Source organism: Erinaceus europaeus, chromosome 9, assembly GCF_950295315.1.
Source record: "Erinaceus europaeus chromosome 9, mEriEur2.1, whole genome shotgun sequence".
Classification (NCBI taxonomy): domain Eukaryota; kingdom Metazoa; phylum Chordata; class Mammalia; order Eulipotyphla; family Erinaceidae; genus Erinaceus; species Erinaceus europaeus.
In genome coordinates, this window is record NC_080170.1 from 66622572 (window position 1) to 66649095 (window position 26524).

The following is a 26524-nucleotide window of genomic DNA, read 5'->3' on the forward strand; positions in this document are numbered from 1 at the left end:
ACATCTCCAGCCACTATTTTAATTTGGCAATTTTGGGGAGAGGGGGACAGGAGAGAGTGCACACAAAGAACTGCTCCACCATTCATGGGGTTCTGAGTCTGTCTTGGTTGCTCTCAAGTGACAGGGACCAAGCCTAGGGTCTCACTGAGGCATATGCAAGGCCAGTACTCTACCACTGAACCACCTCCCTGGCCTCTCCCCCTTGTTTCTCCTGAAAGAATGGATATGCAATTAGCACAATCTTTCATATAACACAAGAGGACAAATTTTAGACAGCAAAGACGAAGTGTGTCTGCTTTGGCTTCTGTTTCTGAGTAGGCATTAGCCGGAGCACTGAGTGGCAGGACCTACCTCGGAGCCCACACTCCTTGCAGTGCCCTGCAGGACAGGCTTGGCCACAGACAGCTTTCCACTGGTGGGACTGCCAGTCACGGGGGCCGGGACGACGTTCACCATGTGGTTAGGCAGCTGTGTGCGCCCAGCAACAGCCAGGACAGGCTGGGGACAGGGCAGTGGCCCTGGGGCCTGGAGCTGGACCATGGCAGGCTGGGAGAGCATGACAGTGGGAGCTGTGAAAAGAAGAGGAGATACCTCAGAAGGGGTTGGCTCGGCCGTAGGACCAGGACACATCAGCAGACATGAAAGACATGGAACCAGAACTCCACACACACTCCAGTCAGCTCCTTACTGCTATGGCTTTGATGAGGTGATCATTAAAGATTTATCTCCCAACCCCCAGTACCACCATAAGCCAGAGATGAACAATGCTCTGGGAAGAAAGAAGATGGAGTGAGAGGAGGTATAGCTGCATTTTTTTAACTAGGTGCATAGCAAACTAAGGTATGAATAGCCAGCTCCCATCAATGACCTCTGAAATTTACTAGTATGAAAGATTTTGCATATTACAGATAACAAACCTTTTGTGCTAAAGACAAAGAACCACAAATTTTATTGGGGACATACCTGAGACATTCCCACTCCAGGCCAACTTTTTCAGATAGAGAAAGGCAAAGACAGAGACAGAGAGACAGAGACCACAGCAACAAAACATTCCCCAGTATCATACTACTCCATGTGGTAGACTAGAGTCTGAAGCCTGAGCCAAAGGCACGGAAAGCAGGCATCTTCCCAGGTGAGCTATTTCACCAGCCCCAAACCACATATTTTAAATTTAATAGGGTTTAGAAAGACATACAACATTTAAAATGAATGAAGGGGGGGAGAGGGAGGGAAGAAAGGAAGGAGGGAGGAAAGGAAAGAGGGAGGAAAGGAAGGAGGGAGGGAGAGAGGGAGGAAAGAAGAGAGGGAGGGAGGGAGAAACTCAATACTTGGAAAAGGAAGAGATTTGGGGCCTCTTAAGCTCCTGAGCCAACTTTTTTGTTTCTTTTCTTTTTTTGATTTCTTTATTGGTAGATTAATGGTTTACAGTCGACAGTAAAATACAGTAGTTCATACATGTGTAACATTTCTCAGTTTTCCACATAACAATTCAACCCCTACTAGGTCCTCCTCTGACATCATGTTCCAAGACCCAAACCCTCCCCCCATCCCAGAGCCTTTTACTTTGGTGCAATACACCCTTTTCTTTTTTCCTTCTCTCTTTCTTTCTCTCTCTCTTTCTTTCAACCAGAGCACTGGCTAATTAATGGTAGTGTGGAGAACTGAACCTGGGACCTTGGAGCGTCGGGCATGAGAGTCATTTTTGCTTTTCTTCCCCACTCCTGGGCCAACTTTTTCATTCAGATAAAGAGAAAAAAAGACATTACAGTGCTTACGCAAAAAATGTTTATGTCTCTGGCTCCTTGATCCCAGATTGAATATCCAGCACCACCATACATCAGAGTTAAGTAGTACTCCAATAAAGAATAAATAAACCACAGTAGCAGAGCTTCCCCTGGTGGCTTCACACTCCCAAGTGGTACCAGGGCTCAAACCCAGGCTGCATACATGGCAGATTGTATAACTTACCCAGTGAGTTATCTTTCTAGCCCCCAAGCATAGGAAACATTGTCTGTGATTGAAAGATGTCTGTAGGTGACACTAATATCACCCTCCAAAATATCCTGCAAATCTGCTTAATCTATACATTTAGCTTAATTTTTTTTCTTTTGGCATCATTGTGTGTGTGTGTGTGTGTGTGAGAGAGAGAGAGAGAGAGAGAGAGAGAGAGAGAGATCTCACTGCTCTAGGCTGACTCAAAGAAAGAGAGATACCACAGCACCAAAGGTCTCCCCAGTGCTGCAGTGTTTTCACTTGGTGTGCCAGGATTCAAACCTGATACATGCACATGGTAAGGCATCTTCCTACCAGGTGAACTATTTATCCCACCACCTCACCTAGTTTGAAACACACATTTATCTGAAAAGTAGGGTCATAAATACTGGACTGGCCTCCTGGGCATGTCTGTTCAGCCCTGGCCCTTTTTATAAGGTGTTGAAAGCCTTTCCCAAGAGCCACAGCTGGCTGGGCCAATCCAGTGAAAGAAAGGGACAAGAATTAGCAACTAACAGTCTGTATTTATAAATCTCCTGTAAGGAAGGAAAAAAAAAAAAGGCATTCTGCTCTTTGACTGTGTAATGTGACCCTCACAAAATGTGGCTCGGGACTTCAAGGGATCAGGGAACATGAAAAATTAAAACCAGGCTCAAGAACACCTGCTTGTTAATAACATCTGTCCTAGCTTAAAGAAAGAGAAGGAAAAAAAAGGGAAGAAATAGCTTCTATAATACCAGTTATGTTTCAAGGGGCCTCAAAAAGGAGGAACAAAGCTGGACTGAATCAACAGCATTTGACCCCAGATGAATTAGTAAGTTGGTGAATCCTCTCCAGGGCCCTACCCCACTAGGGAAAAAATCAAAATAGGCTGGGGGTATGGATCAACCTGCCAACATCCATGTCCAGTTGGAGAAGCAATTACAGAAGCCAGATCTTCCACCTTCTGCACCCCATAAAGATCTTTGGTCAGGAGTTGGGCGGTAGCGCAGCGGGCTGAGTGCAAGTGGCCCAAAGTGCAAGGACCGGCGTAAGGATCCTGGTTCGAGCCCCCGGCTCCCCACCTGCAGGGGAGTCGCTTCACAGGCGGTGAAGCAAGTCTGCAGGTGTCTTTCTCTCCCCGTCTCTGTCTTCCCCTCCTCTCTATTTCTCTCTGTCCTCTCCAACAACGATGACATCAATAACAATAATAACTATAACAGCAATCAAAAACAAGGGCAACAAAAGGAAAAATAAATTAATATAATAAAAATAAAATATATTATATTATATATATATATATATTTAAAAAAAGATCTTTGGTGCATACTCCAAGAGGGGATAAAGAATAGGAAAGTTTCCAATGGAGGGGCTGGGCCATGGAACTCAATGGATTTCCAGTGGGAATTTATATGAAATTATACCTCTGTTATCATACAATCTTGTTACTCATTATTAAATAAATAACAAAAATATATTTTTTAATGGTGATAAACATTGAAAAATAAGTTCACAGGGGTTGGGCGGTAGCATAGCAGGTTAACCACACATGGTGTGAAGCGCAAGGACTCACCACGTAAGGAACCCGGTTCAAGCCCCCGGCTCCCCACCTGAAGGGGGTCGCTTCATGGGCGGTGAAGCAGGTCTGCAGGTATCTATCTTTCTCTCCCTCTGTCTCCCCCCTCTCCATTTCTTTCTGTCCTATCCAACAACAACATCATCAATGGCAACAATAACAACAATAACAACAACAACAACGATAAAACAACAAAGGCAACAAAAGGGCAGGGGGAGTAGTCTCCAGAAGCAGTGGATTTGTGGTGCAGGCACTGAGCCCCAGCAATAACCCTGAAGGCAAAAATAAATAAACAAATAAATAAATAAATAAATAAATATATAAGTTCACACACGTAATGTGTACAATTTGCATAGGAATAAGTGATTGCTAAACCAATCTTTTTAGTTAACTAGACTAAAATAGTAATACTGTTAAGTGACTGTCTACTCATGTTTCCTTAGAATGACTTTTCATGGAACAAAAACTGAAATGATTCATAGTCAGACATCAATATGTCCAAGTCAAATATGCAAATGAAAATAATACATACAGTTTGACCGAGTTATTAGGGTTGTTAATGACACTTCTCAGGAAATGAGGACCCACTTGCTATGGAAAGACAGACTCACCAAGATATAAAACACAAGCCAAGGATTCCCACCCTAAATATAAATACTCTTCTTCATGTGAAAGAAATATCATATAGTCACTGTAGATGGTCCTAGTTGTCCCTCTAGTCCCTGCAGCTTGAAAATATTCCTGGTAAAGGGGCTGGAGAAATACCTCACTTGAATAGTGTCCTGCTTTGCCATGTGCATGACCCAGGCTCAAGCCTGGCCCCCACTGCATAGAAGGAAACTTCAGTCATGTGACTCTTTTGCTCTCTTTCTCTGCCTTCTGTTTCTATCTGAAAAAGGAAGAAGAGGAGGAAGAAGAAGAAACAGGAGGGAAAAGAGGAAGAGGGAGAAGAGGAGATGGGGGGAGAAAAGAAAAAAGAAAAAGGAAGGAGGGAGCTGAGCAATGTAGCACAGTGGGTTAAGCGCACATGGCGCCAAGCACAAAGACCAGTGTAAAGATTCCAGTTTGAGCCCCCTGCTCCCCACAGGCAGTAAAGCAGGTATGCAGGAGTCTATCTCCCCCCCCACCCCCGTCTTCCCTTCCTTTCTCGATTTCTCTCTGTCCTATCCAACAACAATAATGATAAACAACAAGGGGAACAAAAGGGGAAAAAATAGCCTCCAGGAGCATTAGATTCGTAGTGCAGGCACCAAACCCCAGCAATAACCCTAGAGGCAAAAAAGAAAGAAAAGGAAAAAAAAGAAAAGAAAAGAAAAGAAAGGAAAGGAAAGGAAAGGAAAGGAAAGGAAAAGAGAAAGGGAAAGGGAAAGGAAAAAGAATAGAAGAGAGCAAGTTGTGGTCTATATACACAATGGAATACTACTCAGCTATAAAAAATGGTGACTTCACCGTTTTCAGCCCATCTGGGATGGACCTTGAAAAATTCATATTAAGTGAGGTAAGTCAGAAACAGAAGGATAAATATGGGATGATCTCACTTACAGACAGAAATTGAAAAACAAGATCAGAAGAGAAAACTCAAGTAGAACCTAAACTGGAATTGGCGTATTGCACCAAAGTAAAAGACTCTGGGGTGGGTGGGTAGGGAGAATACAGATCCAAGAAGGATGACAGAGAACCTAGTGGGGATTGTATTGTTATATGGGAAACTGGGGAATGTTATGCATGTACAAACTATTGTATTTACTGTTGAATGTAAAACATTAATTCCCCAATAAAATAAATAAAAATAAATTTTTTTAAAAAAAGGAATGTAGTAATGAGCAGCCCAAGAGGTGGTGGAGTAGTAGAGCTTTGAACTTCCAACTGTGAGGTCCCAAGTTTGATTCCTGACACCACATATTCCAGAGTGCTACTCTAGTAGCACTTTTTCTTTCTCCCTTCCTATTTCTATCTCAAGAAATGAGTAAGACTTACCTTAAAAAGCAAACAAAAAGGAGGTCGAGTGGTAGCACAGCAGTTTAAGTGCAGGTGGCGCAAACTGCAAGGACTGGTGTAAGAATCCCAGTTTGAAGCCCCAGCTCCCTACCTGCAGGGGGGTTACTTCACAGGCGGTGAATCAGGTGTCTTTCTCTCCCCCTCTCTGTCTTCCTCTCCTCTCTCCATTCTCTCTCTGTCCTATACAACAATGACAACATCAATAACAATAATAACTACAACAACAATAAAACAAGGGCAACAAAAGGGGGAGTAAATTTTTTTAAAAAACCAGAATTTAGTAATGAGGTCAGAGAGACAGGTCACTAGGGGAGGCTCCTGCTCTACCATGTGTGTCACCTAAGCTTAGGGACACATGGGAAAAAAGATCTATCCAGCCTATGGAACACCAGGTGCTCTGCAATTTACCAGAGGTTGTCACTCTAACCTCCTACCCCCCAGGGCTCATGGGTTGCAGGGCAAGTAAGAACCACTGACTTCCTTACACAACTGCTGAGAGAAGCAAGCAGGCTGCAGTGATCCCCAGTCTATGAGTCTAAAATCCAATGACAAGATGACCCTCCAAAACTAAACCCTGTTCAGTGAACTTGGGGAGAGTGGCAGAGGCAGCAAACCTCCAGAAATAGCTGAATCAAAGAGAGAATCCCGTCTGGAGCTTCCAGACAAAAAGTATGTGCAAACCCCCACATCTATGGACATCTAATCTTTGATAAGGGGGACCCAAACTATTAAATGGAGGAAGGAGGCTTTCTTTAATAAATGGTGCTAGAAAAATTGGGTTGAAACATGCAGAAGAATGAAACTGAACCACTTTGTCTCACCAGAAACAAAAGTCAACTCCAAATGGATCAAGGACCTGGATGTTAGACTAAAAACTAACAAATATGTAGAGGAAAATATTGGCAGAACACTTTCCCATCTAAATCTCAAGGGCATCTTTGATGATGCCCTTGAGATTTAGATGGGAAAATCCAATTGCAAGATAGACTGAAACAAAAAGAATGGAACTACATCAAATTGAAAAGCTTCTGCACAGCAAAAGAAATCACCACCCAAAGAGACTCCTTACAGAATGGGAGAAGATCTTTACATGCCATACATCATACAGAAGGCTAATAACCAAAATATATAAAGAGCTCACCAAACTTATCAACGAAAAAGCAAATGACCCCATCAAAAAGTGGGCAGAGGATATGAACAGAATATTCACCAAAGAAGAGATACAAAGAAGAGATACAAAAGACATATGAAGAATTGTTCCATGTCACTGTCAGAGAAAATGCAAATAAAGACAAGAATGAGATACCACCTCACCCCTGTGAGAACATCATATATCAGAAAGAACAATAACAAATGCTGGAAAGAATCCCTCCTACACTGCTGCTGGGAATGTAAACTGGTCCAACCCCTGTGGAGAGCATTCTGGAGAACCCTCACAAGGCTAGAAATAGACCTTCATTATGACCCAGTAATTCCTCTCATAGGGATATATCCTAAGGAGTCAAGCACATTCTTCCAAAAAGATATATGTACACCTATGTTCATAGGAGCACAATTTATAATAGCCAAAACCTGGAAATAACCCATGTGCCCAATAACAGATGAACGGCTGAGAAAGTTGTGGTATATATACACAATAGAATACTACTCAGCTATTAAGAATAATGAGCCCACCTTCTCCAACCCATCTTGAATGGAGCTAGAAGGAATTATGTTAAGTGAGATAAGTCAGAAAGAGAAACATGAGTATGGAATGATCCCACTCATAAACAGAAGTTGAGAAAGAAGAACAGTTCCTTGAGAATTCCCAACTCACAGAACTGTTCTTTTTCCCATGAGAAAGGCAGCAGCTTTGAGCCTGACCCCATCCACTATCTTACCCAACTTTTCCTCTCTCCAGCGTTCATGTGGTTGATATGGTGAGAAAGTACAAAGCTAACAGAGCACCTGGAAACCAAATTGATGGCCAGTCAAGCCACAGAAGTCAGTGAGCGCCCATGGCTGGACACAGAGCAGCAGACAAACTGTAACACTGGTGTTTATCATACAGCCCCCATTAGCACCTAGTGATGCTTAGTCAAGAGAGACCCTCTGCTCCTGTGCACAAATATCATCTGAGCATAATGATGTCTATATCTCTGAGCACAAACGATCCCCTATGTGAGCTACACCAAGTTCTCAAACTTTAACTTTTAATATCAGCCTCAACTTCCTACAAAAGCAAGTATGTAGCGCCACCTGGTGGGTGTAAGGTAGAAACCCACATTCTCAACCGGATCACCTATTGATAATAAAGCCTGACTGTTTCACCAAAACACACGTGCTAGCCCTGAAATGACCTCATTATCTTAAATACTAACCTCTCCTTAGAAACTAATTTATAGACATAAAGAGAGAAAGAAATAATGAATGAATGAATGAATGAATCTTGGGTGGAGCTTGAAGGAATTATGTTAAGTGGGATAAATAAACAAATAGAAGCAAATCAATGAATATAGGATGATCTCACTCATAGACAAAAATTGAGAAAAAGTTGTTGCTGAAGGAATAGCAAAGAGGATCACCTGAGAACGCAACAAGACAAAACTAGGATTACTTTGAGAACCCACCAAGTTACTGGTGATTGAAACATGTGGCTCCTGGACAGAGAAGGGCCTAAGAAGAAATTCCTGGGGCTAAAAGCCCTTATCTACTCAGGAATGACTAGTAATAGGCCCGAAGTTTTCCAGTTGAGGCATCACCTCTGGACTGAGTTTTATCAACAAAAAGACTGTGGAAGGGAGGAAGGGATCCCCTAAGTCTCACCAATTACAACTGTGAGTCTCTATTGCTACTGTCCCTTGGAGGCTGGAACAGCAGCGGGGAGGCCCTGTGCTGACATCAGGGGGGCAGAGAACTGACTAGGTAACTAAAAAGAAAATCTACACTCCCAGTGGTCTGGAAGTGGGGCTATATAGTGGGAGCCTTTCCAAACTGTTCTCCTGATGAACTGGGAGACACAGTGAATAATTGCCTCAGAATCCATGGAATACAAGCAGGATTTGTTTAAAAACTCACAGGTCAAAGGACTACTGGGCTGAGCAGCTTGGCTCTAACTGCTGGCAAAGAAGTTGAAAAAGAAGATCGGAAGAGAAAACACTAAGCAGAACTTAGACTGGAGCCACTGTATTGCACCAAAGGAAAAGACTGCGGTTGGGGGGAGGGTTCAGGTCCTGGAATATGATGGCAGAGGAGGACCTAGTGGGGGCTGTTATATGGAAATGTTTGCATATACAAACTATTGTATTTTACTGTCAACTGTAAACCATTAATCCCCTAATAAAGAAATTAAAAAGTTGAAAAAACAAGATCAGAAGGGAAAACACAAAGCAGAATTTAGACTGGAGTTGGTGTATTGCTGCCAGTTCTTAGCAACATCGCCCCGCCAGATATTCGTCGGGATGCGGCATCATCTAAGTTCATTTCCCACGTCTACGCTCGACCGGACCTGCCAATATACGCGGATATCTTCGCCCACCCTGTCCAACGCTTGACGTCTCATCACCCAATCTGGTCCCCTACGCCTACACTGAACGTCTCTGTTCCAGTCTCTTGGAAACAGAGTTGGCAGTCAGCTGAGGTAAAGAACAAACACCTCATCACAGACCCCTGCAAGCGTCAACCCAGCTTTGACCTAGCACGTTATGATTGGGCCCTCCTCAATCGCTATCGAACAGGCCATGGCCGGTGCGCCGCTATGTTCCATTGCTGGGGAGCCAGAGACGACCCGAACTGCCCCTGCGGCTCCAGACAGACTATGACCCACATAGTCAACGACTGCCACCTCTCCAGATTCAAAGGAGGTCTCGAAACTTTACATCAGGCTCAACCTGACGCTGTTGACTGGCTACGGAAGAAGGGCAAATGCTAGAAGAAGAAGAAGAACCAAAGTAAAAGATTCTGGGGTAGAGGAGAGGGTTTAGGTCCTGGAACATGATGGCAGAGGAGGACCTAGTGGGAGTTGAATTGTTATGTGGAAAACTGAGAAATGTTACACATGTACAAACTACTGTATTTTATTTGACTGTAAACCATTAATCACCCAATAAATAAATTAAAAAATAAGTAAGAAAACTAAAATCAGGGTCTGGGGAGATAGTACCAGTGGTAATGGAAAAGACTTTCATGCTTGAGGCTCCCCAGGTAGAGGAGAGGCAGAAATCTCAGAATAAAATGGCCCCTATAGGTGTCAAATCTTCATGGCATGTGGTTATATGAAATTACTACCCTATAAAAAGGGGGTGGGGCAGAATGTAAGATCTGGGAACAGTGCTGGTGGGTATGATACGGAGGTAACTATACTGTGACTTTGTGAAGTTGTAAGCCAGTAATATAAAATTTAAATAAATAAAATGAACGAAGCCAACACCTTTACAGACAGATGTTTATGCAGATAATAGAGAATAGAAAACCCAGAGGAAGCTGCCCTAGCCAGTAAGCCCTCACCCCACCCCCCACCCCGACACCACCTCTGGATGCCCTCAGGACCTACAGTGATTGCCAACACAGGGCACGCACACTGTAGTGACAACCTGCACTTAGTTAAGCTGATGCTACCAGCCCACTGAGCACATGCAGCTCCAGGCTGCAGGCAGTACCTTTCACAGGCACGGGGTGGATACTGAGGAGTGGCTGCTGCTTTGCCAGTGGCACCAGCGTTGGGAGAGTCTGAATGATGATCGCCTTGGCCGGGACGTTGTTGTGTGTCTGTGTCTTCGGTGCAGCTGGGAGTAGTAAAGGCTTGGGCTGGATGGAAGGCTTGGAGCTCATTAAGACTTTCTTCCTTGGAGTTAGCCCACTTTCTGCCAGAGAAGCAAACAAACTGCAAGTCAGTCTGCAAAAGTTAAGCAAGTCCTAGCAGAAAGACTTGGTCCTGCACCTTTCCTTACACACTTGCTTCACCTCCAAGTAACAACCTGGAGCTGGAGTTGAGGTCTAGCTATGGAATCCTCACTCTGAACTCTTCTAGATCCAGCTGCAACTTTGGGAAGAGAACACAGAAACTGAAAAAGGAAAAATCAGCCAGACCTCCCACCTTCTGCACCCCATAATGGCCCTGGGTCCATACTCCCAGAGGGATAAAGAATAGGAAAGCTATCAAGGCAGGGGAGGGGATACAGAGTTCTGGTGGTGGGAATTGTGTGGAACTGTACCCCTCTTATCCTATGGTCATGTCAATATTTCCACTTTATAAATAAATTTTTTTAAAAAAGAAAAAAAGAGGGAATCGGGTGGTGGTGCAGTGGGTTAAGCGCACGTGGCGCAAAGCACAAGGACCGGCTTAAGGATCCCTGTTCGAGCCCCCGGCTCCCCACCTGCAGGGAAGTCAAGCAGGTCTGCAGGTGTTTGTCTTTCTCTCCCCCTCTCTGTCTTCCCCTCCTCTCTCTATTTCTCTCTGTCCTATCCGACAACGACATCAATAACAACAATATTGACTAAAACAATGTTAACCAACAAGGGCAACAAAAGTGAAAATAAATAAATAAATAGAAAATTAAATTAAATTTAAAAAAAAAGAGTGTGTCCCAACCAAATGACTTTCCCATCCTTTTTTTAAAAAAAAAACAAAAAAACGGGAACTCTCTCCCTAAGGTGATGAGGCCTAAATCTATTTCCAATTATCTTTTGCCTGTAAGAAAAGGGCAACAAAATACAATGGCTTCTTCCCTCTCATCTCTACTTTAATTGCTAGTAGCAAATAAAATCAGTACAAGTGGGAAAGCCATAAGCTAGCTTAATAAAAGCAAACACACTTAACCAGCTTTTATTTTCACATGATGGGATGCCAAGCTTGGTTGAAGCACCATACCTGCTTTGCACCTGGAGCCAACAAGGGGCTTGTCTTCCTTCAGTGGCTCTGCTAAGGAGGCATCAGGTGAGCTCTCACTGTATAATGAGAGGGGTGACATCTGGGAAGTCGAAGACAAGTCTAACTCCTCCTGGAGCAAAATAAACAGACAATTTTTTCATACAGAAGAGCAGAAAGGTGTTTAAACAGGCAAATACAGAGTAGCACTTCAAGGCACAGGTGTAAAATGCTAGAAACTAAATCTAGATGCAAAGTACTAGTAAGTGAAGAAATCCACTCAAAATGCAGAGGCTGTCGCTTAATGTCAAAAGTTAATGAGCAGCCTAAGAAGTGAAGCAGTAGCTACAGTGTTAGAGGTAAGAGCATGAGGTCCTGAGTTCAATCTCTAGCATCATTGCACAGATGAACCTCTGTTCTTTCTCCTTCCCTTCCTTGTGTTAATAAATGAAACACACACACACTAGACAGAGACAGAGAAATTGAGAGGGAAGGGGAGACAGAGAGGGAGAGAGAAAGACACTCACAGCACTGCTTTACCACATAAAGGTTCCTCCTCCTTCTGCAGGTGGGGACTGGGGGTTTGAACCTGGGTCCTTGCACATCATAACATTCAGATGCACCAATGCCAGGCTCCACATTTTTTTTTTAAGGCTAATCAGACAGGCAGCAGGGGAGGTGATGCAGTGGTAAAGTCATGAGTAGAACACATAATAGCCCCATGTTAGGTCCCCTGTACTGCATATGCTGAAGTAATGCTCTGATTCCTTCAATCTCTCATTAATAAATCTTTATCTCACATGTGAGAGTAAATGACAAGAGAAAGGTCAGAGCACCATTCTGGAACATGAAGCACTGGGTACTGAACTGGGAACCTCAGGCATGAGAGTCCTGTGCTCTACCAGCTCAACTAATTCCCAAACTCTAAATAAATAAATCTTTAAAAAGAAGAGAGACAAACATAACATCAATTTTATAATATTAGAGACATGGAGCTCAATCCAGACTGAGAAAATATCAGATAAACCCAATTGTGGGCCCTTCCACATAATAACTTGTCCTTCATCTCCATAATGACATGGTCAAGGAAAGTCAAGGAAGAATGAATTGTTTCCACTGAAGCAGACTAAAGGGACAAGAGGACCAAACACTGATTCTAAAGTCATCTTTTTATTAGTGTACAGGTCATCTTTGGGACAAAAGCCGTCTAAACAACAGTCAAGAATAGATTAGTCAAGGACTAGCATATTGTTTACATCCTGATTTTGAAGACTGTTAACAGTGTAGTGACTTATGATCCATCCTGAGTGTGGGAACTAGACACTAAATTTGGGAGTGACTGGGAATCATTTTGGCAACTTATTCTCAAACAGTTTTGAGGGGAAATTCTTTGTAATGTATTTTCAAAATTTCTGTAAATTTGAGATTGTTAAATATATACACCATAGAAAACAAAAATAAAAAGAGGGCCAGAGAGTTCACCAAATAGGATGCCTGCGCTCAGCCTAGGTTTGAGCTCCAGCCCTACAAGGGAGGTGCTATGGCACTGGAGGAGGAAGCATATGTGTTGTGGTGTTCTCTCTCTCTCTCTCTCTCTCTCTCTCTCTCTCTCTCTCTCAAAATGAAAAAGCAATCCAGATGGCCAGTAAAATAATTCACTTGGATAGTGTGCTGCTTTGCCACGTGCACAACCCAGGTTCAATTTCGCTGCATTCAGTGCTATGGCTTCAGTGCTATGGTCTCTTTCAACTCTCTCTCTGCCATCAACCCACAACAGTGAAATTGCCCATGTGTGAGGTTCTAAGTTGCTCAAATAAAATAAATTTTATATGAGGGGGGGTGGAGTACAGGTCCAGGAAGGATGACAGAGGACCTAGTGGGGGTTGTATTCTTATGTGGAAAACTGAGAAATGTTATGCATGTACAAACTACTGTATTTACTGTCAAATGTAAAACATTAATTCCCCAATCAAGAAATTTTAAAAAATAAAATAAATAAACAAATAAGTAATCTCAAGTAAAAGCCCTCCTTTAAGAAACAAAGCAAAGCAAAATACAACAAAAAAGTAGCAATAACGAGGGAGTCGGGTGGTAGCGTAGCGGCTTAAGTGCAGGTGGCTTGAAGCACAAGGACCAGCATAAGAGTCCTAGTTTGAGCCCCCAGCTCCCCACCTGCAGGGGGGGGTCGCTTCACAAGCGGTGAAGCAGGCCTGCAGGTGTCTCTCTCTCCCCCAATCTGTCTTCCCCTCCTCTCTCCATTTCTCTGTCCTATCCAACAACAATGGCATCAATAACAACAACAATAAAAAAACAAGGGCAACAAAAGGGAAAATTAATATAAAATTTTTAAAAAAGTAGCAACAACAGGTGAAATGCCTATGGAAAAAAGTTTGACTGGAGTAAATAAACACCAGAAGTGATGCTTAAAGATAAATGACTAGTGGTGGAAGCGGGTAAGACACACTTGGGATTTATTTCAGAAATGAAGGGCTAATCATCCAAATAGAAAACTAAATGTGGGGGCCAGGTGGTGGCACATCTGGCTGAGTACACATGTTATAGTGCACAAGGACCCACGTTTGAGTTTCTGGTCCCCACCTGCAGGGGGTAAGTTCTGCAAGTGATGGAGCAGGTCTGCAGGTGTCTCCCTGTCTCTCTCCCTCTCTATCTCCCCCTACCCTCTCAATTTCTGGCTGTCTCTATTCAATAAATAATTTTTTTAAATTGTTAAAGAAAATTAAATGCTTTGAAAATTAAGGAAAAACCAAGACAAATATGAATAAAAGTTTGAACTGATAGTGCATTAAAAAAAAAAAATGCTGGGGCCAGGTGGTGGCACACCTGGTTGAGTGCACATGTTACAATGTGCAAGGACAAGGGTTCAAGCCCCCAGTCCCCACCTACAGAGGGAAAGCTTTACAAGAAGTGAAGCAGTGCTGTAGGTGTCTCTCTTTCTCCCTCCCTATCTACCTCCCCCTTCCCTCTCAATTTCTGGCTGTCTCTATCCAATAAAGACAATCTTTTTTAAGTGCCAATAAAGGGGGTCAGGCTGTAGCGCAGTGGGTTGGGCTCATGTGGCACAAAGCACAAGGACCGGCATAAGGATCCCGGTTTGAGCCCCTGGCTCCCCATCTTCTCTCCCCCTCTCTGTCTTCCCCTCCTCTCTCGATTTTTCTCTGTCCTATCCAACAATGAACAAAATCAACAACAACAATAATGACCACAACAAGGCTACAACAACAAGGACAACAAAAGGGGGGGGATGCCAATAAAACTTGAGCACCTGCATGTCAGAAAAAAATGTTCAAGCAAAAGAAGAAGGAAGAGGAAGGGGGGGAGGAGAGGGAGGAGAAGGAGTGAGGAAGAGGAGAAAAATGTGCAGCCACTGACAACAAAAGGAAGGAAGGAAGGGAGGGAGGGAGGGAGGGAGGGAGGGAAAAGAAGGAGGAAAGTAGGGAGGAAGGGTAGAAGGAAAGAAGGGGGGAAGGAAAGGAGGAAAGAAGGGAGGGAGGGAGGAAGGAGAAATAATGTTCACCTATACAATAGAAAGAGAAAGGAGGAAATAAAGCACATAGAGCCGAAATGGTGGGGAAGCTGCCTTTAGGCAGTGCTGGTTAGAGCACTACTGTCCAGCAGGGGGAGCCCTGACACTGCAGCACCATGAAGATGGAATCACCCAGCAACTTGCCCTCTAAGGAAGACATCATGACAACAGTATGAAATAACTTGTGTACCAAGTTCTTGCCAACAGCACACATGGATCCAGAAAAGACTGCAAAGCACACCAAGTGCTCACCAATAAGGAGATGTGTGGGAAATATGTAAATACAAGCACAGAGAGGGTCCTGAAACAGGCATCACCTTCAGGCTTCACAGTTGCCTTCGACACAGCACAACTCAGGGGGAGATAAGAGGACCCCCACCCCCTTTATGTGAGAAGTGCTGTGAAAAGCAAGGAGACCCGGCTTCTCTATACATGCACTGCTCTAGACTTTTGACTTTCAAAGTGAAATAAGCTCGGGAATGAAAATATGGCTCAATGGCAGACTATGATGTGATATCTTTCTTTTTTTTTGCCTCCAGAGTTATTGCTGGGACTCAGTCCCACTGCTCCTGGAGGCTATTTCTTTTCCCTTTTATTGCCCTTTTCATCATTGTTGTTATTACTGTTGTTGTTATTATTTTTGTTATTATTGGATAGGACAGAGAAAAATTGAGAGGAGGGGAAGACAGAGGGGAAGGGAAAAATAAACACCTGCAGACCTGCTTCTCTGCCTATGAAGCGACACCCCTGCCGGTGGGAAGCTGGGAGCTCGAACCAGGATCCTTATACTGGTCCTTTGTACTATGTGCACTTAACCCACTGCGCCACTGCCCAGCCCCTCCCCCCATGTAATGTCTTATAAGCATGAGGCCCTCAGGTGGATTTTAGGCATGGGGCTCTTGTCTCTGGTTTGCGCTCTCTCTTTCTTTCCTTTCTCTCTCTCTCGCTCTCTCTCCCCCTCTCTTCTCCTGAATAAAGACAAGAAGGAAACAAAAGTTTACAAATCTTAAAAATCAAATAATTTGTAGGACCACAGAAAACTTCCAGTAGCAGCAACGGAGGACGCTTCACCGAGGAAGCAATGCATGAGCATGGACATCAGGAAGGAAGAGTTTTGCCAAGGGAAACATGTAGGCTATTCCTGACAGCAGGAAGAGCATGTGAAAACAGGGGTATGAGGCCAGAGCTCTCCTAGAAGGAGTCTGTGCAGGGAGGAAGGGATGAAGAGGAAGAAGGAAAGGGGAGCAGAAAGGGGAGCAGGCAGGTTGGAGGTCAGGTGTGAGGGGGAGTCTTATTCATGAGGGACCCATGCTTCATTCTTGCAAGGGGGGAAGCCACTAAAAATGGTTCTAATACAATCAAATTGGTGGGTTTGAAAGATTATGAACCTTCCAAGATCCTTCTACTATGAAAGTCATAGGGAGTCAGGGGCAGAGAGAACAGTTAAAATGTTCCAGCTGGGGCACTGGGTGGTAATGCAGCAGGTTAAGCGCACATGCCGTGAAGCGCAAGGACCAGTGTAAGGAACCAGGTTCAAGCCCCCAGCTCTCCACCTGCAGGGGAGTTGTTTGTGAAGCAGGTCTGCAGGTGTCTTTCTCTCCCCTTCTCTGTCTTCCTCTCCTCCCTCAATTTCTCTCTGTCCTATCCAACAACAATGACAGCAATAACAACAACAATAACAACAACAACAAAAGGGGGAAAATAGCCTCTAGGAATAGTGGATTTGTAGTATAGGCACCAAGCCCCAGAAATAACCCTAGAGGCAAAAAGACAAAAAGAAAAAAAATGCTCCAGCCTAACCCAAGTGAGTGATGAGTCCACAGGACAAAGGTCTCTGGAGACATCACTGGAGAGACCAGCAGGCTTTTAATAATTTTCTAGATACAGACCCACCAGAGTGAAGATGCCTAAAGTTCCGGTACATCCAATGGGAGGAAATAATTCACTGGAATTTTTCTCCTTGTTCCCCCGGTCACCCTTCCAAACAATACCAAAACCCTCTGGTACCTCCTTTCCCTGGCCTCAGGTCAGAGCTCCTACTAGAAAGCAGAAGCAATCTGAAAGAGCTAGCAAACTTTTGTAAAAGCCTTAGCCCATTCAAGAGCAGACTGGGCCTTCCTGGGCCTAATCAGGCTAAGGAGTTAGAAACACAGACCACCTATTTTCTCCTAAACCCTGGAGGAAAGTATAGTCTAGAAGAGAGAAGAGTGGGAGGCAGGGAGAAAAGACAGCCAGTGAACAGAAAAATCCTAGATATTTTGGCAAAAATAAAACACTGAAAGTACAGCAGCTGAAGAGGCAGAGCACAGACTTTGAAAGTGCTGAGGCCACAGGTCTAATTCTTTTTGCCGTGGTCTGGGAGTTGGCGCAGTGGATAAAGAGCTTGACTTTTAAGCATGAGGTCCTGAGTTCAAACTCCGGCAGCACATGTACCAGAGTGATGTCTGGTTCTTTCTCTCTCTCCTCCTGTCTTTCTCATCAATAAATAAATAAAATCTTAAAAATAATAATAATTCTTTTTGCCACATAAAATAGTTATTATTCTGGTTCTCACTCTCATTAATAAATAAGTACTTAAGAAAAAACATGTTTAAAAAATACACTAGGGGGAGTCGAGAGGTGGCACAGCGGGTTAAGCGCACGTGGCGCAAAGCGCAGGGACCGGCGTAAGGATCCTGGTTCCAGCCCCCAGCTCCCCACCTGCAGGGGAGTTGCTTCACAGCCAGTGAAGCAGGTCTGCAGGTGTCTATCTTTCTCTCCCCCTCTCTGTCTTCCCCTCCTCGCTCCATTTCTCTCTGTCCTATCCAACAACGACGACATCAGTAACAACAATAACTACAACAACAATAAAAAACAAGGGCAACAATAGGGAAAATTAATTAATTAATTAATATAAAAATTTTTAAAAATACACTAGGGAGTCAGGCGGTAGCGCAACGGGTTAAGCACAGGTGGCACGAAGCGCAAGGACCTGCAGAAGGATTCCAGTTTGAGCCCCTGGCTCCCTACCTACAGGGGAATCGCTTCACAAGCGGTGAAGCAAGTCTGCAGGTGTCTATCTTTCTCTCCCCCCTCCGTCTTCCCCTCCTCTCTCCATTTCTCTTTGTCCTATCTAACAATGACATCAATAACAACAATAACTACAACAAGAACAGAAAACAACAAGGGCAACAAAAGGGAAAATAAATATTAAAAAATTTTAAAAATTAAAAAAAAAATACATTAAACTTATGAAAGGGGGAACCAAAGGAAGGAGGACAAAGCTAGAGACTACCAGATCTTCCTCTAGGCTCTGTTCCTTAGGACTAAATGAAACAGAGCTGCCAGCAGTGCTGAGTCCATGTGAACTGTCATCCCACCCATCCACCCGTCAATATACACAAATACACACCCTTCCCAGGTGGCATCTTACAAGACTCACAGCAGAAGACTACTTACAGGGACATGTTGTGTTGAGGAACAGGAATCCACAGACTGAGGAGATGAGACGGAGCAGCTGGAGGAGGCTGGAGACAGTGGCTGAGGTTCTGTCTTAACATCTTTCATTGCAAGACATGGAGAGAGACTTTTCCCACTGGGTCCTAATAAACTCAGAATTCGGTGAATGAGAAAGATAGTAAAACCTGGGTTCCAGGGAGAAAGCTCAGCCTGTTAAAAGAGTGCCAGTTTACTTGCTAAAGACCCCAAGGGTCACAGGATCATTCCCTAGCAGCACCACCTTAACACAGAGCTGAGCAGTGCTCTGGTCTCTTTTCTCTCCCTCCTCCCTCATTCTGTCAGAAATAAATCATTTTGGACAATAGTGCAGTGGGTTAAGCGCACATGGCCCAAAACACAAGGATCCTGTTGGTATGCTTCTAAGACCCCTTCCGTTTCATTGGTTTAATCCCCCCTGCTTAACACTGTATTCTATTTACATAAACCACTGTTAACTAAGCACCTCCCTGCCTCTAGGGCATTGGTTTAATCCCCACTGGTTCCGAGATGTCTTTTTGCTCCACCCCCTCTCCTTGTCACACCCTGATTTTCACCTATCTCTTTTTGCTCCACCCTCTCTACATCACATCCTGTTTACACCCTACTTGGCGGAGTGTGTGTGTATATATATATATATATATATATATATATATATATGGACAGGATTGTGATTATAGTTAGTTTATATAGATAGTTTAGATGGCTTAGATTGTGCTGCATTCCGCATGAATAAAGACTGATCTGAGAACCACTCAGCCATGAGTCCCTGGTCATCTGTCTCCCACCCGAGAAGCTAGCCCGGCAGGATCCCAGTTCAAGTCCCCAGCTCCCCACCTACAGGGAAGCCACTTCACAGGCAGTGAAGGAGGTCTGCAGGTGTCTATCTTTCTCTCCCCCTCTCTGTCTTCCCTGCCTCTCTCGATTTCTCTCTGTCCTATCCAACAATGACAACATCAATGACAATAATAACTACAACAACAATAAAACAACAAGGGCAACAAAAGGAAAAAAAATTTTTAATTAAAAAAGAAGAAGAAGAAGAAAAAGAAGAAGAAAGAAATCATTTGGGGGGGAGTAAAATCTACTCCAAAAATTCAGTCCTATATAGAAACTAAGATTATCAAAATAGATCAGCCAAAAATTTTAGAATGCAGAAAACACTTCCATTTGTGTGGTCAACAGTGTGTGTGTATGTGTAAAACGCTTCCATTTATGTGGTCACAGGTGTGTGTGTGTGTGTGTGTGTGTGTGTGTATGTATGTGTGTGTCAACATGTTGACTAAAGAATAAGGGGAAAACACTTTCTACTCTCTACACTTTGTGGCCATTGCCCAGCCCCCTTCTCTACATTTTTTTTTAAATTTTAGTTATTTATTCATGAAGAAGATAGGAGGAGAGAGAAAGCCAGATTATCACTATGGCATATGTGCTGCCAGGGATTAAACTCAGGACCTCATACTTGAGAATCCAATGCTTTACTACGCCACCTTCCAGACCACTTCTCTATACGTTTTGCATAAACTTTTCTTACCTTTGAATATAATATCATATGCCAAAAAACAAAATAAAACAAAAACCCATATATAAAAAATTACAGGTTCCCCAAGAAGTATTTCATTAAAAATGTATTAAAGATTTACTTTGGAAAGCATTTTTGTCAATATAGTTAAAATCCACAAAATTCTCATTATCATTTGATCTACTAATTTATCTTACAATAGTAGCCTGGAAGCTTGTGCAGTGGTTAAAGCTTTCATGTATGAGGTCATGAATTTAATCCCCAGTATCACATGAGTCAGCTGATGTTCTCATTCTTCTCTTTCTCTCTCATAAATAAATAAAATCTTTTAAAAAGATGAAGGAGGGAGTCAGTCGGTAGCACAGCGAGTTAAGCGCATGTGGCGCAAAGCACAAGGACTGGCATAAGGATCCCAGTTCAAGCCCCCGGCTCCCCACCTGTAGGGGAGTCGCTTCACAGGCGGTGAAGCAAGTGTACAGGTGTCTATCTTTCTCTCCCCCTGCCTGTCCTATTCAACAATGATGACATCTACAACAATAAAACAACAAGGGCAACAAAAGAGAATAAATAAATTAAATTTAAATTTAATTAAAAAAAAAAAAAGAGGAAGGGAAAGTAAAAAGCAGTGGAGACCAGGCACATATATCTTCCTATGTGTGAGGCCCTGGGCTTGACGCTGGCACTACATGGGGGCTCTATAGACTGAATGGAGTAAAACTCCATGGGAGGTGGAGCTGGTATCTCTGGTATCTCTATCTGCTGGTATCTCTCCTATCCCTGTCTCTGTTTCTTTCTCTTTTTAAAAAAATATTGATTTATTTATTATTGGATAGAGACAGAGAGAACTTGAGAGGGGAGGGGGAAATAGAAAGGGAGACAGAGAAACACCTGCAGCCCTGCTTCACCACTCGTGAAGATTTCCCCCTGCAGGTGGGGACAGGGGCTTGAACCTGGGTCCTGGCACACTGCAATGTGTGTGCTTAACCAGACGCGCCACTACTTGCCCCCCCCCCCTCTCTCTCAAAGGAATAAAGAATCAAACAGCTGGGATCAGGAAAGCCACTTGGCAGCAGTGGGCATGCTTGAGAGCTCAGTTAATTCCCCATTGCTTCTTTAAAGAAATGGGAACCCACATGCTCTCTAACTGACTGTAGGAGGGCTTTTGAAGCCTCAGTCCATGGAACCTGGGGGAAATGCCAACCAATCCCTGGTGCTGGGTCCCATGAGATGGTTGCTATCTTCCATGTGCCGGAAGTTTCGTGTGTGACACCCAGAGTAGGACCAGCCTGAGGGCACTCTGCTATGAAGGCTATTCAAAGGCACTCTTGTTGCCTGTCTAGTCTTCACCTGCACCCAGAGTTGTGAATACAGAGACCTTAACATGTTCCCTTTACCAGGGCATCCTGGCCTCATGGTGCCAGGAGCCACTGGGTGTCAGAGCTATCTGACATACAATAGCCACTGTGACTCTGGCCCTGTGCAAACCCTATTCTACTGATAACTGCATTCACCAAAAAGGGGGATGGGGGCTGCATGAGATGGAGGGCTGTGCTGCAGACCCGTACTCCTCCCAGCCTCTGTCCGTGTAGGTCCCATCACTAGAGAAAAAGAGCAGAGTGGCAGAAAGGGATAGAAGAGGAGAACAGAGTTCATCCCAGAAGTAATGCTGAGCTCCAGGTTGCAGCCACTTTCAGTGTACCCCAAATCCACCCAACTTCTACTTTGAAATATTAACATTATCCAGGCAGTGCCCCTCCCATGCACCCAGAGATCAGTAAATCAAACACAAAGGACCCTTACACCCAATTGCTAGGTTCTGGTAACCTCTTCCACTTGATTCTGTAAGCTGTCCAGTTCTCAGGTGAACCTCTTATAGAAATTCTATAAAATTGTACTTCTGGGGCTGGACAGTGATTCACACAGTTAAACACATATATTACCATGCACAAGGACTAAAGTTTGAGGCCCTGCTCCCCACCTACAGGGGGATGATTCATGAGCAATGAAGCATGTTTCTTTCTCCCTCTCTACCTCTCCCTCCCCTCTCAGTTTCTTTCTGTTCTATTCAATAAAATAGAACAGGAAAGAGAAAAAGAAAGAAAGAAAAAATGGTCACTAGGAGTGGTAGATTTGTAGTGCCAGTACCAAGGCCCAGCAATAACACTGGTGGCAAAACAAAATAAAAATTGTATTTCCGATACACAATGCTTATACCTTACGGAGCTAAAATATAACCATGACACTGGTTATATACATTTGGCAAGAGCTCTATGTATGCATTGCCACAAAAAGAAGAGGAGACAAGGCCAATGAAATAGCTCAGTTGGATAGTGTGCTGCTTTGCCATGTGTGAGACCCACATTCAAGTTTGAGCTCGTCCCCACCACATTAGGGGAAGCTTTGATGCTATCTCATTCTCTCTGCCTCTCTACCTAAAAAATTAAAAAGTAATAATAATAGAAGGGGGGAGACATAGGCCACAAAATTCTTTAGTCCACCAAAGAAGTCCAATAACTCCATGCAATTTTGAGTCTCACCCATCTACAAAATAAAGGCTCTGGAGCCAGCTGGTGGCGCACCTGGTTGAGTGCATGTTACAGTGGGCAAGGACTGGGGTTTGAGCCCCACCTGCATGGGGAAAGTTTTGTGAGTGATGAAGCAGTGTTGGAGGCGTCTCTGTCTCTCCCTCTCTATCATCCCCTTCCCTCTCAATTTCTGGCTGCATCTATCCAATAAATAAATAAATATAATTTTTTCATATTTATTTATTTATTCCCTTTTTGTTGTCCTTGTTTTATTGTTGTAATTATTATTGTTACTGATGTTGTCATTGTTGGATAGGACAGAGAGAAATTGAGAGAGGAAGGGAAGACAGACAAGGGGAGAGAGAGACACCTGCAGACCAGCTTCACCACTTGTGAAACGACTCCCCTACAGGTGGGAAGCCAGGGGCTTGAACCAGGATCCTTACACTGGTCCTTGCACTTTGCATCACGTGCGCTTAACCCTCTGTGCTACCGCCCAACTCCCATAATTTTTTTTTTTAAAAAAGGGATCCACTGAGAGCTTTTGCCGTGAAAATATATCCTTACCTGTACAGAACTGGTTATTGATGTCCCAGAGGCCAGTCTCCCAAGGCATCAAATCCAAATCGAAGTCAAGATTATCGAAATTGCTTTCCTGCAGGGTTAAAATCCATACAGAATATTAAAATGACAGATGACCATCTAGAAATTGAACTCACAGGGTGAGGGTAGATAACATAATAATACTCTCATAATATTGTCATGCCTGAAGCTCTGAGGTTCCAGGATCAATCCCCTGCACCACCATAAGCCAGAGCTGAGCAGTGGTCTGGTGAAAAATTAAATTAAATTTTAAAAATTAATTAATTACCAGCTTAAAGGTCCCAGTTTGAGCCCCCGGCTCCCCACCTGCAAGGGGGTCGCTTCACAAGCTGTGAAGCAGGTCTGCAGGTGTCTATATTTCTCTCTCCCTCTCTGTCTTCCCCACCTCTCTCAATTTCTCTGCCCTATCCAACAACAATGACATCAATAACAACAATAACAATCACAACAACAATAACAAAGGCAACAAAAGGGAAAAAATAGCCTCCAGGAGCAGTGGATTCCTGGTGCAGGCATTGAGCCCCAGTGATAACCCTGGAGGCAAAAATAATAATAATTTTAAAAAGAAATTAAACTCACAAATACAATTTGTCATAAATAAAGTAACTTCCAATGTGGGCGGTGGCACAACGGATAAAGCACTGGACTCTTGAGCATGAGGTCCTGAGTTCAATCCCTGGCAGCACATGTACCAGAGTGATGTATGGTTCTTTCTCTGTTCCTATCTGTTGTATGCTTTACATTGGTTTGTTCTAGCCCTCCCCTGCCAAGAAAATTGGATCAGTCCAGTTAGTTTCGTGGGCCGTGAACCCCGCCAGAGTTCAAGAGTTGGAGAGTTCCGTAGTTAGAGAGAGTTCCTGAGTTGGAGAGTTGCAGAGTTAGAGAGAGTGCTTGCGCCGCCGCAAAGAGACAGCAGAGTTCTGTTTGGTGATTAGTTTGGTTTAGTTTATGAATCATTGTTCCTGAATAAAGAAATACAGCTTCCCTGCCCAGCTGTTGTCTCCACGTCTCTGTTACCCGCCGTGAAGCTAGCCCGGCCAGCTAGAGCCTCCGAATTTTTAACAACAAATGGCGCCCACGTGGACCTGACCTGCGCATCTCTCAGATAAGTAAAGACAATTTGGCTACCTATGTACTATGGCCTTCTCTTCTGCTTGTGAAGAGATCTCCAAAGGCCTCTGCTCTTTCTACACGAGACTGTTTTGCTGTTTCTGGAACATTTATCTCTGGACCACTCTGTGGTTTCCACTCGCTCGGGCGAACTCAGAACAGCCAGCGGGAATAGCCAGAGGGCGGGAGGCGAGGCGCGGAGCTGCTGTTTCCACCTGGTTAAACAGCCAGCCAGCCGGCTGCGCCCAGACAACCCCACGCACCGCGCCCGCAGCCCTGCAGCCCCGCAGCCCGCAGGAGGCTGACGCCAGCACGCAGGAGCCCGATGCCACCACACAGGAGCCCGATGCCACCACACAGGAGCCCGATGCCAGCACGCAGGAGCCTGATGCCAACACACTGGAGCCCGATGCCACCACGCAGGAGCCCGATGCCACCACACAGGAGCCCGATGCCACCACGCAGGAGCCCGATGCCAACACGCTGGAGCCCAATGCCACCACGCAGGAGCCCGATGCCAACACGCAGGAGCCCAATGCCACCACGCAGGAGCCCAATGCCAGCACGCAGGCCAGCCCACAGGAGCCGGTTCTCCACCGTGTGGCGCAGGGCACTGGACGCGTGATCCCTCCACACTGCTCGGCCACTGCCAACAGGGCAGCAGACATGGCAGGGCCATGGGGCAGGGCCGCGGCGGCCTATCATGGCCGCCACCCCTGGGCACCTAGGCCCACGCCTTCTACAAGGTTGGCCCGCCTGCCCTCGTGCTATGTATTCTGGAATGATCCCGGACCTCCCGGACCCCCAGGCTCCCTGCCGAAACTGGGCACATGAGATCTCCAGCCGCCGGTCCAGTCTGAAGGCAGACAAGCTGGAGTACGCAGAGATTTGTACAGAGATTGCAACCTGCAATTCCTAGAAGTAAAGCTGCCCAAGAGACCACCACTGGACAACGCACCCCCCAACAACTAAGACAGTACAGATTTAAATTCGTGTTTAAAATGACATGTCTTCATAACAAAGGTTTCTCTCCTTGTGTATTAATGACCATGTTTATGTGTATGTTTCAAGTTTGGTAAACAGTAACTTTAAGGCTAAATTCTTACTAGACAAAGTTATATGAAAAAGGTTTTCAACATAATTCTCATAAAGATAAAATTAACTTACATTTAAAGTCTGAGGTAAAAATTAGTTAACAATCAATATATTTTAACTAAGTTGGTCTAAACAAAAGGTTAAATAGACTTGTTGATATGTAAAACTCTTCATTACCTTCTCTATTAGAAATGGTAGATCGCACAATGGCTATGCTAATTATTCTCATGCCTGAGGTTTCCTTTCCTGTGCACAACTCCATCTTGAATGGGTGTAACAAAAGGTTAAAAGACGTTGTTGATATGTAAAAGTCTCAAATTCCTTCTCTATTAGAAATATGTTAATAACAAGTTTTGTTTCATAGTAAGTAAATTGCAGCCAGCTGCCTTTGGGACTCTAGGCCATTCCCCGCCCCCATGCAAATGCCCATCGAGGCAAGTACGCCCCCCAGAGGCAAGAAAGTACGCCCCCCAGAGGCAAGAAATGTTTTTTTTTAAGCTGATAAAGTTTTGCCCACAGAGGCAAAAAAGGCCCCCTCAGGCCTTCCCTTGGCAGCACACTGGTTCTTGTTACTTGCTTACATGTTTCTCCATGTTTGTGCCAGTTTCCTTTTTTAAAAAATGCCTGTATGATAGAGGTTTCTGTTCACCCCACACCCTTGATACTGTAGTCATTTAGTTAAAAAGAAAAGGGAGAATTGTTGTATGCTTTACATTGGTTTGTTCTAGCCCTCCCCCGCCAAGAAAATTGAATCAGTCCAGTTAGTTTCGCGGGCCCGCTTGGCCCCGCCCCTAGGAACCCCGCCAGAGTTCGAGAGTTGGAGAGTTCCGTAGTTAGAGAGAGTTCCTGAGTTACAGAGTTACAGAGTAAGAGAGAGTGCTTGCACCGCCGCGAGAAAGAAGCAGCACAGTTCTGTTTGGTGATTAGTTTGGTTTAGTTTATGAATCGTTGTTCCTGAATAAAGAAATACAGCTTCCCTGCCCAGCCGTTGTCTCCGCGTCTCTGTTACCCGCCCGTGAAGCCAGCCCGGCCAGCAAGAGCCACCGAATTTTAACAACACCTATCTTTCTCATAAATAAATAAATAAACTGCCAACTGCCCGACTTTGTACAAATTATTATCTGTGTTGTCAACGAGTTCATCCTAAGAATAGATTTTTGAAGATCCTACAAATTAACCCATTTGGCAACCTAAAGCACAGCAGTGACAGCTTGAAAGAAGGCAATGATCAAGTCAGCTAGTTTGCTTCTTTTCTATAGAT

General features: G+C 44.3%; 1 protein-coding gene across 4 annotated transcripts in view; it reads right to left on the minus strand.

Annotated features, from left to right (window-relative positions):
* ATF6 (activating transcription factor 6) overlaps positions 1–26524 on the minus strand; it is a 113777-nt gene that overhangs the window by 60996 nt on the left and 26257 nt on the right. For all 4 annotated transcript variants that reach the window (XM_060198099.1, XM_060198101.1, XM_060198098.1 and 1 more), the window contains exons 3-7: positions 23023–23110; positions 18373–18515; positions 11394–11523; positions 10183–10386; positions 352–569 (exon numbers count right to left, since the gene is read on the minus strand). In XM_060198099.1, coding sequence (XP_060054082.1) covers positions 352–569; positions 10183–10386; positions 11394–11523; positions 18373–18515; positions 23023–23110 — 783 coding nt within the window. The remainder of the gene's footprint in view (positions 1–351; positions 570–10182; positions 10387–11393; positions 11524–18372; positions 18516–23022; positions 23111–26524) is intronic.